At 41.6% G+C, this 16888-nt stretch overlaps 1 protein-coding gene across 1 annotated transcript; it reads left to right on the top strand.

Moving 5' to 3' along the window:
- Nucleotides 1-737: 737 nt before the first annotated feature.
- LOC149289436 (thimet oligopeptidase-like) lies at nucleotides 738-16619 on the top strand. Its single transcript, XM_089490602.1, has 13 exons — nucleotides 738-750; nucleotides 1242-1442; nucleotides 1884-2032; nucleotides 3695-3802; nucleotides 6828-6930; nucleotides 8078-8238; nucleotides 12812-12947; nucleotides 14270-14636; nucleotides 14979-15180; nucleotides 15261-15447; nucleotides 15578-15706; nucleotides 16190-16326; nucleotides 16461-16619. Exons 1-13 carry the CDS (start codon nucleotides 738-740, stop codon nucleotides 16617-16619), a joined length of 2052 nt encoding a protein of 683 aa, XP_089346728.1.
- The last annotated feature ends 269 nt before the right edge of the window (nucleotides 16620-16888 follow it).

The following is a 16888-nucleotide window of genomic DNA, read 5'->3' as shown; positions in this document are numbered from 1 at the left end:
TAAACACAGCAAAACGGGCAACCGGAAGCCTCTGATGAGCTTTCAGTTTGCCCTCTCACCCATCCATACGTTATCAGATCTCTTGGTGAAACCCTAATGACAGCCTTTAAACTAAAATCACATCGCTACGCGCAATGGAACCCACACCATCCCGTTTATACAGCTACATACGTGCCGCTAGAAATTGTATCCTATACAGCGTAAAGTACACACTTACGCCCAATTAGACAAGCACACACACTCAAACTCACCTTGCACTGCACTGCGCACATGCGACAACACAATTCCAGCAGCCGGAAGCGGAATCGGCTGTCAGCACTAATGGCGGAAGTGATGTGTATACCAGGAGGGCTAGGATTGGTGGACTATGGGATCTCTGGTATCGCTCGTGATACTCATGTGACAGCATTCATACACATTATGCCCAGCTAAGGCGGGGATGAAGCACGGCTACTAGCCGGTATACTAACGACCGTCATATACAAAGACTAATAGAATATTCCTTAGTTTTGTATGTGAAACACTGCGGGCTACCGGATATCAGTTACCACTCCATCTATCTGCACTTATACTTTTAAAGTTCTGCATACCAAACCCCCACCCACAATCAATACGGCCCCACCCATAACCTCCCAATTTCTCCTCCCCTTTCCCACAGTGCACCGCGAGGCTCAATTACCCGGCGCCGGTAGCAAGAAAGAGAGACAGTACTAGACCAGGAAGACTCACGTCATCACATGGCGCCAACAGGTACCGGAGAGAAAGGCAAAATGACATGTTTACGTGGAGGTGGTTTAAATGAATGCTAATAATAGAGCGTGCGACGTAGATGAGCCTGTCTAGAATATCCAAGCAGAGTTGATTAGTGAAATAAAATTAAATTACCCCTTTCTTCATTAAAGTATTGTCTAGAAAGCTTTTGTGACTAGAACCCACGTGACATAACTATTGTACCTCAAATACCTCCTTTATTACATTTTAAGCTGCCAGATGTAGTAGATTTTATTAAAGTATAGCAAATAGGATGTTTTCCAGACTATCTTGGATTAACTGTTTAGTTGCTGTATCGGTGAGAAGCGAACAAGAGGTTATTGATGTCAATGGGGACCAAAGTAGTATTGTCCTAAGGGAAAGGTATTGCTCGGTGGCTGTTTAATTTTTCCATTTCATATGTGCGCGTCGGGCTGCAATAATAGCTCTTTTAAAATAGATGCTGATAGATTAATCTTCGTATTCCGCAGGACACATGATGGAGTCCCAGGCCAAGAATGAAGAAAACCACCTTCGGTGGGACCTAACTCCAGAGCAGGTCCAAACAATGACCACTGAGCTCATTGCGCAAACCACGTGCGTCTATGATGATGTGGGATCACTAGAGATCAGCAGTGTTACTTACGAAAACACTTTGAAGGCTTTGGCTGATGTAGAAGTAATGTACACAGGTGACCAAAAGATATCTATTTTTCACATAGAAATACTATGTACCCCACAGATGAAAAAAATATACATGAAATGCGACATTTTAAATATTTAATAGGAAAAGTCTGGTAGAGTAAAGGAGTCCGGTGGAAAGTTCCTGTGTCTTTTTAAAAATTTTTTTTTTAATTTAAATCTATTCCTCCAAGCCGCTAAAAGCTTTTTAATAAGCATAGTAGGTATACAGAGAGAACCGTGAACTCAGCATTTGTACAGACAGCTGACCGCTTACTGAACGGTATTGTGGCTCTGGGAAATTCTGTCATTGTGTTATAGTTAGAGGGATTAATGTTGAATCCATAGGGGAATGGCTTTTATTCTGTATATCTTGTGATAAGTAGAATTGCTGCTGTGTCCTCATGTTACCTACGGTATATTTCACTTTTTTTTTTTTTTTTTAATTCCAGTCCAGAGGAGCATGCTTGATTTTCTTCAGCATGTTTCCCCCTGTAAGGATATCCGTACAGCTAGCACTGAGGCTGATAAGAGGCTGTCCGAGTTCGATGTAGAAAGGAGCATGAGGGAAGATGTGTATCGAAGAATTGAACACCTACAGGTAAGTGACAGGGCAACGCCATTCTTTTAATCATTTCTTTATCCAATATAGTTCTTTTATTGCTCATTCTATTACTGCAATATTTTTCTGCTTTTCTAATGTTTTCCACCTTGATCGACAGTGCTTGTTTTCAACACCGCAAGCATTGTTTTACGAAGAAAGGCTAAGAGGATCAAAATGTGGTCCCTGGTTTTGTTGTAAACATCTAATTTGTAGTAGGGCTGCAACTAACGATTATTTTAATAATCGATTAGTTGGCCGATTATTTTTTCGATTAATCGGATAAAAAAAAACAATATGCAAATTTTTCGTTTATTTAAAATAATTTAATGAACTGGATGTTAAAAAACAACTTAAAATTTACATTAACATTCTTATTTTGTTATGATGTAATAAAAAACAATATTTTCAAAGTACAAGAACCCAAACACAATATTTATGAAACAAAATAACCCCAAACATTCTGAAAAGAATGGACTATTACTGTTCAAGAAACTTTGCCCCAGCCCTGGCACTTTGCACCCAGCACCCAGCACTTTGCACCCAGCACTTTGCACCCAGCACTTTGCACCCAGCACTTTGCACCCAGCCCTGGCACTTTGCACCCAGCACTTTGCACCCAGCACTCAGCACTTTGCCCCAGCCCTGGCACTTTGCACCCAGCACTTTGCACCCAGAACTTTGCACCCAGCCCTGGCACTTTGCACCCAGCCCTGGCACTTTGCACTCAGCACTTTGCACCCAGCCCTGGCACTTTGCACCCAGAACTTTGCCCCAGCCCTGGCACTTTGCACCCAGCCATGGCACTTTGCACTCAGCACTTTGCACTGTGCCCCTGCACCCAGTCTCCAACTCTGCCCTGCACCCAGCCCTGCCCCCACATTCTGCCCTGCCCCCACATTCTGCCCTGCACCCAGTCTCCCACTCTGCCCTGCACCCACACTCACACCCTGCATCCCCACCCCCACTCTGCCCTGCACCCACACTCACACCCTGCATCCCCACCCCCACTCTGCCCTGCACCCAGTCTCCTGCCCTGCCCCCACACTCACACCCTGCCCTGCATCCCCACCCCCACTCTGCCCTGCACTCAGTCTCCTACCCTGGCCTGCCCCCACACCCCCACTCTGCCCTGCATCCCCTGAAACCCCACCCCCACCCCCGCGAATCGCTCTGTGCGAATGGAGCCACTCGCACAGAGCGAACCGGAGGTAAGTAAAAGGAGCCGCTCTGTGCGAATGGAACCGCTCTGTGCGAATGGAGCCACTCGCACAGACATGAAGAATACTTCCCTCCGGAACGCGTCACATCCGTCACGCAACTAAAAGAAGGCGGAGACTGCAGCGCGTGTAGCAGAAGCGGGGAACGCTCGCGGAGGTAAGTAAAAGGAGCCGAGTGCTCCAACAACGAATCGATCACTCGATTAATCGATAACGGAAATCGTTGACAACGATTTCCGTTATCGATTATTATCGATTTTATCGATTCGTTGTTTCAGCCCTAATTTGTAGTTTTATAATATTTTGTATCTGGTGACTTTGTGGATGCAAGAGGCAATACATGGAGCTAAAATGTTGGATTTTTCAATTGAGTGTGAATAAATATATTTGCATACATAGTTATTGTCATAATTCGTTGAAAATACTTCTCTCTTGGTTTCAGTCAATTTTACCTCCTGACTCCTTGAAACCTGAGGCTAAAAGATTTTTAGAACGACTTATCAAACTAGGCCAGCGAAACGGCTTGAACCTCTCTCAAGAGATGCAGCAGGTAAGAAATAATACTGTTGCTCCTCCCTTCTCTGAGAATATAATTCCACCTGATAAATATTTTGTATTATTTATTTTTTACATTTTGCTCACTTAGATTGAGCTTTAGTAGCCCCATCTAGTGACCATTCTTACGAGAGCTAAAAAGGTAGTCTAATGTTCCCGACACAGTTTAGAAGAATGCATGCTAAAGAACTCTGCTTACTATAAAACGCCTTGCGTCAAAACGAATGACACCTGACATAGAAATTACAACCATGCTTCAAAAGCTGCATTCTTCCTCCATGATCTGAAACTTTTTGTCACTAACTAACTGACTGCTGCAGCAGCAGGAAAGTACTCCTATTGAAAACAATGGAAGGACGTTATATATATGCGCACTGGGGTCTAAGAAAAGCCAGTGCTGGAGGTGTAGGGAGTTGTATTTGGCCAAAAGCATCACATGCAGCCCATTTAGCTGAGGGGTTGAGAAAGGGACAAATACCTTTTGGGGAATTTCTACAAAATCCACCAGCCATGCATTGCAAAAGGGATTGCACGAAAATGAAAAGGACCAGCAGCTACCGTGAATGTGCATATGATGGCTGAAAAGCCCCTATAACCTCCACAGCAAAGCCCTTACATTGTAGTTTACCTCGATAGAGGTCATTGCTGGTTCAGTTCTAGACTGGCCTACCAGCAAACTTAGAAATTTCACTGTGGTCTGCAGCCATAGAAATCAATAGCTGATCCGTAAGACAGCAGCAGCAGCATCAGAGAGGGAATGAAGCCTGTGACTTCCAGGTAAATGAGTCGCTGCTTTCCCAACTTTATATAATGGATGCAGAGTAAGGCAATACAACAGCTGTAGAATTTGTAAATAAAGTTGTTTACAAACATAATATTGCAAGCTTATATGGCTTGAATCTATCTTTCCATCTGCCTAATCGGGAAATCATAGAGCTTTTCAAATGTTAGTGCATGGAATAGAAATGCATTGCTCACCCCATTCACTTAAAGGGATACTCCAGTGTCCTAGGCATTCTCTAGCAAATGCATATTAAAGTTGTTGATCAATCTTTTTAGACGGGTAAAAAAGCTTGAAGCACCCGATCGGTGACAGAAAATCAGTGGGAGAACTTTCTGTGCGTGCATGCTGTGGGTCTTAATAGGCTGTGTGGCTGAGCGTGTTCAGTGTGTCTGCATCAGCATGAGTGAATAGGTCATTAAGGCATTTGAATTATGGTGATGGGACTGTATTCCAAAATTTTCCAGCTCTTCAATTGGCTGAGAATAAGCCACAAGTACTAGATCAGATGCTGGATCCCACTGACACAAGGGTATTTGCCTTTACTGTATCCTTACTGGCAACCTCCTACATTGTAAGGCTGCTCTTCTTTGCTTCCCTCCATGTATTTTACACTTCTAGTCTTAGCAGCTCCCATCTTTTCTGTACCGGAAGCCATTTTGTTTGGCTACCAGTGATCATTTGGGTTACTGCATTACTGCTAGGATCTCTCTCTGGTGTGGCCCTTGTGCCATCTGACACGATTGACACTCTTGTGCACAGTGTCTTTTTACCTTTTTTTTTTTTTTTTTTTTTGGTGTCTGTGCAATGTCTTGCAGTGGTCCTTGAGGCTTGTAGGATATGGAAGATGTGTAAAGGCTCCAAGAGCTTAATACTTTAAACAGCCTGACCTCACTTTGCAGGCCATTCCTGCTAACATTCCTGAACAAGGAGAACAACGTAGAAAGCTTCAATTACACAGACATCTGTTTCCAAGTGACCAAATGGGCTGATTTCTCCTGTCTGTTCTGCCTTGCATTCCAGCCTAGCCCAAGCTCTCTGTAGCTTTATTTAGAATCTACAGCTGTTGTCATATCACTACCGGCATTTTTAAGCTTTATATTGTAATTTCTGTTCTGCATAGTTCTGGACCTGAAGACCCTGAATCCATCGGTATCTATCCTGAGTTCCAGGAAAGAATCACTGCAGACTATGCTTTACTCCATGCAAAATCTGAAGTAGATGTAGCTCCACATCCCCATCAGGAGCACTTAATTAGGTTTGCAATGGGCAATCTTAACTGCCAGTTCCAGGCTTTACTGGTTGAACTGGACACGGCGTCCAGGATTTTTACAAAGTTCATGGCCACTTTGCTCCTTCTTCTCTGGCATCCAACAAGGTTCAATTCCCTATAGCCAAAACAGAATGCCTCTTTAGTAGGTTTCTACCCTAAGTATGTTACCTTCAATATAAGATATTGTTGTCTGATTTATCAGTTCTTCCAAGGTGTGTTATGTCTCCAGTCTCTCTTCTGAGATCTGGTACCTATGTAGGACTTAATGATACCTTTTTCATGTGCTGACAGATTAACTGTTGCACTTTAAGTATTCTGTCATGTCGAATTGCTTACATGCATTTTTGTTTTTTTTTAATTAGAAGTTTCAGTATTGTTCCAAAAAACTCACCTTCTAGTCTTCTATGAGGTTAAGATGTTACTACTTACCATACCTTTTTTTTCCTGCCCAAGCTTGTTTCAGTCTTCTATGTCAACATACAGAATGTGGTACATACATTTTTTTTTTTTTTTTTTATCCCTTTCCATAGAACATGGAGGAATACAGTTTTCATTGTTTAGTTAGGGTGTTATGTTTGTATGCTGACTATTGTGGAAGCCATTGGAAAGGACTGTTGCATGTTGGCTGGTGGCAACCATCAACCACATTTACTCTTCTAAGGGAAGGGTGCCTCCTTTCTTCTAACACATCCACACTTTGCAGGATCTGGGGATGTCCTGGGTAGAACAGAATGAATTCCAAAACTACGTCTGCCAGTTATATACTGAGAAAAGCTAACATGTACTTAGTTTATTCTGATGCTGCGCTTGTAATAATTCACAAAGGTTTCTGAGGCTACACATTGAGAGAGGGCTTTTTTGCTTCCTGCTAACTACTGCTCTAATATATGCTATAATTAATCATTGCTTGGTTAAAATCCATCTCAAACTAGTGTAAAATGAAATGTTTTCCCCCCTCTCTCTTAGAAAATAAAGGACATCAAGAAGCAGATAAGTAACCTGTCCATCGATTTCAGTAAGAACTTAAACGAAGATGTCACGTTTCTTACTTTCTCCAAGGAAGAGCTGGGTAAGTTGTAAGATGTTACTGGGGTTTAATCTGATGTGTTTTGTGCTGGCCCTGTATAATGCATAGTTAAACTAGTAAGAGCACTTTCAAAGAAATCTCAGCATTAACTAAAATGATACAGGGCTCCTTCAGGCTTTGCAGGAGAAGCTCACTGGGAATGGCACTATAGAATGTATAGTGGCATTTCATAATTATTAACTATGAAGAGTCATATTTCTCCTACACAAAGGGATGAGCAAGCCCTGCATGGTGCAGAAATCACATGGGTTTAAAGCAGTACGCCCATCAAGTTTTTGTTTGTTACTTTTTTTTTTTTGGTTCCTAGTATCGGATTAAAAATAGGTTTTCAAAATGATTGTGGTGGTCTCACTTTTACCATTGTTTCAAATTTTGCAATTGTGGCATTTAAGGGGTAAATACTCCTGTCTTTAGTCTCCACAGGCTTGTGAGGACCAAACAAGGAAATGGTTAAAAGTTAAAAAGTAACAAAAATGATATAATACAGAATTGATAATTCCAGGCCATCAATTGCACTTTATAGCTGATGGGGCCCCTCCAGTCCAGCCAGTGAGAGAGGGTGTCGTTCAGGTCATTAAGTTAAAAATAAAAGCCAAAACACACTATTTAAAAAGGAAAACTATTATTTTGAACAGCTTTAAATCGAATAAGCTGTTATCTGGTCAATGAATAATACGGTTGACAGTTCCAAATTATGATTACCACCAGTTTTTGTGCCTTTATGGTCCTCTTGCGTAAAGGTGTTCTTCTGTGATGCCATTTTGGGAGAATAAAACAATAAATCCCTGGCATGCTCTTTCTTTCATTCATGTGCGTGTGTATATAATATATGTAAAAACATTGTGAGCCAAAACCATGTTTTTGTCGATTCTAACCTACAGCACTGTATTTTATACTAAAACATTTTTCCAAGGGACTTTTCCCTTAACTATGCAGCAGAAATTCAGTGTGGTTTGTCTCTAATAATGCGCGGTTAAGTAAGAGAGTTGAAACTGCCATTGTTGCCAACTCCTTCAATTAATAAACCCCTCTGTCTTTTCCTCCTGTTCCTATTCTACTAATTATATATCTTTTTAAGTCCTCCAGGAGTCTATTCATAGCTTTCTCCCTTTTTTTTTTTTCTTTGTAGGCGGGCTCCCTGAGGATTTTCTCACCTGCTTAGAAAAAGCAGAGGATGGGAAATTAAAGGTGACCTTAAAGTATCCTCATTACTTTCCTGTAATGAAAAAGTGTTTTAATGCAGAAACCAGGAGAAAGGTGGAGGCTGCTTTCAACTCTCGTTGTAAAGAGGTTGGTTTACATTTTTTTGTTTTTATATAAGAATGCTTTCAACAGAAGGGAACGGAAGAAAAATCAAAATCTAATCGATATTTGGTGTGACTACCCTTTTGCCTTAAACGGCATCAATTCCTGTAGATACACTTGCACAAAGTCAGGGATTTTGTAGGCATAGTTAGGCATGATGAGCATCAATTTAATATGTAGGTGAAAGCCCAATCATTGTGAGAAGAAAAGGGTGATATTCAGCGCTTAAAATAAAAATGCCAGATATCTGGTGTAGTGACACAACTTAAACAAGTATAATACCTTGGTGCTGCAGAACCAACACACTGACCACAAGTGTGTAAAAGATAATACACAAAACAAAGAAATAAAGTGCTGTGCAAAATTTACAAACGACACCACAATATGTGCAGAAATTAAATAATACTTAAATTCATTAAAGTGGATTCTTCAATAGGTTCCTCTGTTGGGAAGCCCATAGAGCCCCTTCTGGGGAATGGAGTTTCTTCTTTGTAGCGGTGTCCCAGAAAAGACCGGAGGAGAAAGAGATAAAAAAAAATAGTATCTTTAATATAAATTAAAAAGTAGTATCTTACATATAAGACTACTTTAACGCTCCCGTGGAAAGGACTGGAATAATGCTGTGTTGTAGCAGGAACAGCTTGGTTCTCACAGGATTCCTCTGTGTCCACTTCCTCAATGGGCGTATTCAGCACAACGCGTTTCACCAATCGGCTTCCTCAGGTGCATAGTCTCGCCACCTCCAGTCTTCCCATTTATAGAGCCATTAACCTCTTCTCTACCGATCGCTTGATTAATTGAGTCTATTAACCCTTTCTTTACAAAATCACTCAATTACCATAAAAATATAATAAATAGATAAAACACGTAAAAAATGCCAGTGTTCTAAATGAGGTCATCACATATGAAATAGCCACAAATATATCATACAGGTCTTTTGAGGCAAATAATTACATATGTTCATAAAGTGCTGCATAACGTGCAAAAGGTTGTTAATTATAGCAGAGTACTGGTGTTGCAATGGTTAATTTAAAGTGCAAACTGCTACAGAGTCTGTTTATACACATAACATGCATACACATAGGAGCATAAAACTTTACTACTCGTTTTATCACAATAAAATACTGAGTCACGAATAAACACATCTAACTAATACAGCATTGGTGACTAACTCAAAAATACTGCGCAATTGAATATATCAAAGAATGTGTAAATATTCTGGGATAGAATTCCTGCAGAAAAAGGAAAGAATGGAGAAGGCAGTATCAGAACTTAAAAAATTAAACAAGTCAAAGTCTTGGTTGAGTCCAAATGGATGTAATGTTTTTAGTTGGTAGACCCACCGCATCTCCTCCTGACCTATCCTTCTGATAAAATCACCCCCCCTCCAGTTTCTAGTGACGGCATTGATTCCCATGAAACTCAGGTCTCTAGGATTACATTGATGGTAGCTGCCAAAGTGAGCAGACACGCTGTGTTTACCACATCCCTTTCTAATATTTTGCACGTGTTCACCAATTCGGACATGTAATGGTCTAATGGTGCGGCCTACATACTGTAGTCCACACTTACAACTCAATATATAAATAACATTTCTCGTATGGCAGGTGATTGTTTTTATAGGGAATTCTTTATTGGTTCTAAAGGATTTGACCAGCAATTCTGGTTTGTTAAACCCAATCATTAACTGAAACCGAAGCAGCTGTGTAGAAGGAATAAAACTGGGTGAGGAACAGCTAAACTCACTAAAAAAATGATGTTTCTGAAGACCGTTTAATGTCAAGTCCTACACCATGGCAAGACTGAGCACAGCAGCAAGACACAAAGTAGTTGTACTGCATCAACAAGGTCTCTCCCAAGCAGAAATCTCAAGGCAGACGGGGTTTCAAGATGTTCTGCCAAAACTCTTTTGAAGAAGCATAAAGAATGCAGTGTTGAGGATCATAGACACAGTGGTCACAAAACTTAGTGCAGCAGATGATAGACACTTCATGCTTACCTCCCTTCACTGTCTGAAGATTTCCAGCAGCTCAACATTGACAGAAAACAGCGGGACCCTGGGACACGCATTAACTGTGGACTTCATGGAAGACCTGCAGCTAAAAAGCTATACCTATGACATGGAAACAAGACTAGGGCTGCAACTAACGATTATTTTAATAATCGATTAGTTGGCCGATAATTTTTTCGATTAATCGGATAAAAAATGCAATTTTTTTTAATTTAAAATGTAATAAAAAACCGTACAATTTACACTTTCATCTCTTTATTGCAATGGCCTCTCTCTATTCACCTTCTTATTTTACTGACATAATAATAAAAGCTACAAGAACCCAAACACAGTGTTTCTCAAACTAGGTCTTAATACAAAGTTATTAGTAAATATTAATTCATATGTTAACTATTTTTCATATTTAATAAAAACTGAGAAAAAAGCCTTGTTTATATTTTTTTTATTTACCAAACTGCCCCCAGTTATGCACATCTGACCCCCAGCTTGCCACTCTGCCCCATATATGCCTTATACCTCTTATATGCCAGAGATTCCACTGTGCCCCCTGATATGCCACTGTGCCCCCGATATGCCTTATACTCCTTATATGCCAGTGATATCCAACTGAGCCCCCTGATATACCTTTTACCCCCAGATATGTCTTATGCCCCCCTGATATGCCTTATAACTTCCAATATGCCACTCGCCTCCATTTTTGCCTTATACCTCCCTATATGCCACTGTGCACCCTGATATGCCACTCCGCTCCCCATAAATGCCCTGCACCACCCTGAAATTCTCCCTGATTCACCACTCTGCCTCCCCAGATATGCCACTGTGAAATTCATTATACCCCCCATACACCACTCTACCTCCCCTATACACCACTCTAACTCCCCCAGACATGCCATTCTGCCTCCCTGAAATTCATTATACCCCCCCCCATACACCACTATAACTCACCCATACACCACTCTGCCTCCTCCCCCCTCCCATACTTCACTCAGGGAGCCGGGTAGAGAGGCAGAGTGGCGTATGGGAGGGGGAGGAGCCAGAGTGGTGTATGGGAGGGTGGCTCCCATACACCCCTCTGACTCCTCCCCCCTCCCATACACCACTCTCTCCCGACTCCCTGGTATTTTGTGAACCTCCGTTGCTGACAGGCACTTTCACTGCAGCTTCATAGAAGCCTCAGCGTAAGTGAGGGCAATAACTGAGGCTGTCTGTGCAATGCAGACCCCCACCAGCTGACAGAGAAGATGATCCTCTGCAGGAGACCTCGATTCTCTGTTAGCCGGTGGGGGTCTGCACGATGTGCACAGACAGCCTCCGTTACTCACCTTCACTTACGCTGAGGCTTCTATGAAGCTGCAGTGAAAGTGCCTGTCAGCAACGGAGGTTCACAAAACACCAGGGAGTCGGGAGAGAGTCAGAGCAGTGTATGGGAGGGGGGAGGAGTCAGAGGGGTGTATTTGAGGGGGAGAGAGACGGACGTGAGATACCGGCCAACAGCGAGGGGAATCCAGGTCCCCTGCAGCGTTGCGGGGGATCTGGATTCTAGTGTTATAATCCGATCTCTGTTTGAGGTTGGATTATATAAGGATAAAATCGATAAAAATCGATTCGACTAATTGATAATGAAAATCGTTGACAACGATTTTCATTATCGATTTTATCGATTAGTTTCAGCCCTAAACAAGACCAAGCAACTCAACTATTCATGAAAACACAGGAACTGGGGGTCAGACAAATGGCAGCATTTGCTCTGGACTGATGAGTCAAAGTTTGAAATACTTGGCTGTAAGGCAGTTTGTTTGCTAAAGGGCTGGAGAGCGGTACAATAATGAGTGGTTGCAGTCATCAATGAAGGTTTGAGGCTGCATTTATGCAACTGGAGATTTGGTCAGAATAATTTACTGAGAATTACAGACAGAAAAATATCCATCATGGACGCCTCTTAGTGCCCCCAAATGTATTCTGCGGCATTACAATGACCCCCGATCTACACCCAAAGTCATTAAGAGTCCTGGAAGTGATGGTATGGCCCCTACAGAGCCCTGATCTCAACATCATGGAGTCTGTCTGATAACATGAAGTGAGAGAGGCAACTGAGGCTGCCTAAACCCACAAAATAACTGTGTATGTATAACTTATGTATATGTATATTGTTATTTGAAAGCCACTGAAGGAGCAGTCCAAAAAGAAAAACCATACCACTTCCTCTTTCTGCTAATTGGATGTGTTCGGTGCTGGAAAGCTGAGATGTGGGTGTATTTCAGTATTTAAAAATAAGTCCCTAACATACGTTAATGTCCTGCTTATCATTTTTAATATGGCTTGGCAACTTTAATAGATGTACTGGCCATTTAAACATTGCTAACTTGACAGTAACTAGTAAAGAATTCAAAAGAGCCGTTAAAACATGGATGTGAGGCACTCCATTGCTGTAATGTGAAATATTTTGTTAAAAATACTGTAATATTGTGACAACGATTCGAATTTTCACAAGTGACAGCAAAAACACGTGTCTTAACATTTGTACCTATGGTCTTCTGTCTGCTGCAGGAAAACTGCAAGATCCTGCAGGAATTGGTAAAGTTGAGAGAAGAGAAAAGCAGTCTACTGGGTTTTGACACACACGCAGACTTTATTCTAGAGATGAACATGGCAAAGAACAGCAAGACTGTCTTAAATTTCTTGGGTAAGGACTTTATTCCATGTAATGTGGACATGAAAAAATATGATTTTCCAAATGGTCTTAATATCCCCCAGTATTGTATTATACCTGTACGTCACACAAATGAATAGAATCTCTAAGATCAGTGAATATGAATGCCCATTCTTCTTCTTCTTTGCAATTGTGAAATCCTGAAAAGCTTGTATGTACCATCTAACCACTCTAACAAAAGACAAAAGGTAGATCATATCCAATTCCAACTCTCATCATTCAGCTTTGCTTCAGCAGTGTTCCACTATGTCATGTTTTCTAACTGGTAATGTACCTGTGTAATGGTGTTCATAGATTAAAATAAGACGTATACATATTAGGAACTCACCTTGTATGCATAGATCTTAAATTCCAGGTTTAAATTGCAGTGGCTAATTTCATGTTGTGTGTATGTATGTATGTATGTATGTATGTATGTGTATATATCAGGGCTCGACAAATCCCAGGCACCAGGTCGCCATGGCGACTCTGAATTTTGTCCTGGCGCCTAGGTGTTTGTCAGCCTGTGATCGCGGGGGCGCTGCTGCTGCTGTCTGCCCAGGAGTCTGGGCAGACAGCACAGCCACTCAGAGCCTGCCCCCGAGCCTGTGATCGATTCTGCAATCGCGTTTTCAGCTGCCACAGGCAGCTTCAGGAAAGGGGGTTGACACAACATCCCCCTGCTGCCGGATCGCTCCATGAGGGCAAAAGTGCAGCGTTAACCCCTTCAATGCCGCAATCGCGGCATTTTAGGGGTTAATTCCCGTTTTGTACGGGGCTCTGCTGCTGGTGGTCTGCCTGGAAGCCCAGGCAGGCCAGCAACAGCAAAAACGAGCCCCCCACAAGCCCTGTGATGACTCCTGTAGGCATGGAAGCCTACAGCAGTCATCAGAGACTCCCCCCTGCAATGGCTGGTCTATAGACCAGCAATTGCGTCCCAGCTGCCAGAGGCAGCTTCAGGGACAGGGGGAGAGAGGGTTCTTTGGTCTCCACATGAGTGTGGAGACCAGCCCCAACACCCCTCTGCTGCCTGATTGCTCCATGAGAGCGACAGTGCAGCGTTAACCCCTTCAATTCCACAATTGTGTATAACACATTTGTGGCATTGCAGGGGTTAACACAAGCTTGTGGGGACTGAATGTCAGTCAATGCTGTGCTCCAATGGAACATCAGCATTGAAAGCGTTAAAAGACGCTGAGAGAGAATTATATCACAAATGTTAAGGTTTTCTCTTAATGAAAATGTATATTGTTGTAGGGCAGGCATTTTTCATGAAATTCATTGAAAATTGTCTACTTTTTATTTTTCCCTTCAAGATGAACTATCAAAAAAGCTGAAACCCTTGGGAGAGCAGGAGAGGATGATCATATTGGAACTGAAAAAGAAGGAGTGTGAGAAGCGAGGACTGGACTTCGATAATAAGATCAATGCTTGGGACATGCGCTACTATATGAACCAGGTGGAAGAAACTACTTATAGTGTAGATCAGAATCTCCTCAAGGAATACTTTCCAATGGAAGTGGTTACATCTGGCTTGTTGGACATCTACCAGGAGTTGCTGGGCCTGACCTTTGAACCAGTCAAAGGTGCTCCTGTTTGGCACGAAGACGTGTCTTTGTTTTCTGTCCGAGATGCAGAAACAGGACACCTCATCGGCATGTTCTACCTGGACTTGTATCCCAGGTAAGAGATTTTGCACTTTGTGAAATATTTCAGGGTTTTTTTTTTAATTAATTAATTTCCATTCATGAATGACTGCTAATGTCTGGGGCAGGGGGGTTCAAACTGTTTTCAGTTGTCTTGTGTTAGCTGATTTCAGACCTGAATGAGTACATTCCACTTGTCAATGGTGAAAGTCGACTTTCACTGATGTTTCTCGATGACACTCCGTCAAACTCAGTAGTGTAAGTAGCCTCATACGTTAGGTAAAAAAGGGCCAAATGCAAAGTTTAACTAGCTTTGACTAACTTTGTCTTATAAATGTTTGTCTCTTGCTATTTAAAGCTCTTTTTTCTTTTCTTTTAGGGAAGGTAAATATTCCCATGCAGCCTGCTTTGGACTTCAGCCTGGATGTCTCCTGCCAAATGGCACTAGACAGATTGCTGTAGCTGCTATGGTGGCTAACTTCACCAAACCCACCCAAGACGCTCCCTCTCTTCTACAGCATGATGAAGTAGAAACCTACTTCCATGAATTTGGACATGTAATGCATCAGCTGTGCTCTGAGGTAGTGCTGCCATATTTATTTTGAATGATGTCCAAAGAGTGTGGAGTAACAGCTGCTTTAAAGTGATGTATGTCTCGTAGGCAGACTTTGTAATGTTCAGCGGAACACACGTGGAAAGGGATTTTGTGGAAGCACCTTCCCAGATGTTAGAGAACTGGGTGTGGGAGAGAGAATCTCTACAGCGAATGTCGAAACACTACAAGACTGGCAGTCCAATTCCTGAGGAGACTTTAGAGAAGCTCATGAAATCTCGGTTGGCTAACACAGGTGTGAGACTTATTCCATGTGGTAAATCTTGGAGTGCTTTGAGAAGAATGCATCTGTATTTGTGTTGCAAAAAAATGCTAAATTGTTGGCAAAAAACAGACATGAACATAGTATTTTTTTGCCCCCTTAGGCCTACTGAATCTTCGTCAGATTGTCCTTGCAAAGATTGATCAAGCTTTGCACACGCAGAGTGGTGTGGATGCTGTTGAGGAATATAGTCGGCTATCCCAGGATATTCTAGGAGTCCCTGCTACCCCTGGTGAGTGCTTGTGTCAAGCTAATTATCTTAATTTAGGGAATATTTATAATATAAGGGTTTACACCAAAAAATTAATAATTAAACTGCAGTAAGGATGCAAAATGAAAGATAATATATCATTTAATATTTATTTGTAAATTGTCATCTTAGTCTGCAGCGAAGTAGAATGGATAGGCCCATGCAGAAATGTATAGAAAAAATTACATACATACACTGAGATAAAAGGCACTCTGGCAACATTAACTCGCTGTATCTATTCCTTTGTCAAGATTTACTATAGAAAAGCTGTAATGTGGTAGCAAATTGATATTTAATCAGTTGGAATTTTTGCATATTAGTACAACACACAATTTTGTTTACAAGCACTTCTGCCAGTTGATGATAATGCAGTCTTTTTTTCTAATTTGGCTTAAACTCTTGTCTGCATTGTTTTGCCATACACCGTCTTTTATTTTATCACTCTATACCCTCTTTTTCTCTAAGGTACCAATATGCCTGCTACATTTGGACACCTTGCAGGAGGGTACGATGCACAGTATTATGGATACTTGTGGAGTGAAGTTTATTCTATGGATATGTTCCACGCACGATTCAAGCAGGAAGGAATCATGAGCAGAAAGGTGAGTAAACTGTTAAGATATCTTCAGACTAATGTGTGTACAGTTCGTTTACACACTGTTTCTTCTAAAAATCGGCAAGGACCCATCCAACGAGATAGAGGATAGAGAGATTTAATTTTTTTTTTCTTCTTCAGGTGGGTGCAGATTATAGGAACTTCATTCTTAAACCCGGGGGATCACTAGATGCCATTGAAATGCTCCGTAACTTCCTTGGTCGTGACCCGAAGCAGGACGCATTCCTTCAAAGCAAGGGATTGATTGACCTGACCTGTCCTGTACCTAATGCCTGCTGAGGCAGTGACCCATCAGACCTAATCCAAGCCTGGTGCCTGTCACCCACAAGAGCAAAACATTGAACTGTTAAAAAAAAAAAAAAAAATGGTTAAAACTTCACTACCTTATTTGTAGTATTCAGTTTACGATCAAACTATTATCATTAGAGCGAATTGTTGAGGAATTCATATATGATGTTTTTAACTGCTGTTTGCTCAAACTTAAAAATGACAGATGATGTAAAAATCTAAATTGCAGACTTAGAAATAAAATTAATTCCTTTATATTT

This window comes from Sceloporus occidentalis, unplaced genomic scaffold, assembly GCF_023333645.1.
Source record: "Sceloporus occidentalis isolate IW3139 unplaced genomic scaffold, rSceOcc1.0.p SCAF_45, whole genome shotgun sequence".
Lineage (NCBI taxonomy): Eukaryota > Metazoa > Chordata > Lepidosauria > Squamata > Phrynosomatidae > Sceloporus > Sceloporus occidentalis.
Note: the sequence above shows the minus strand (reverse complement) of the source record. Positions and strands in the feature narration are given on the sequence as shown.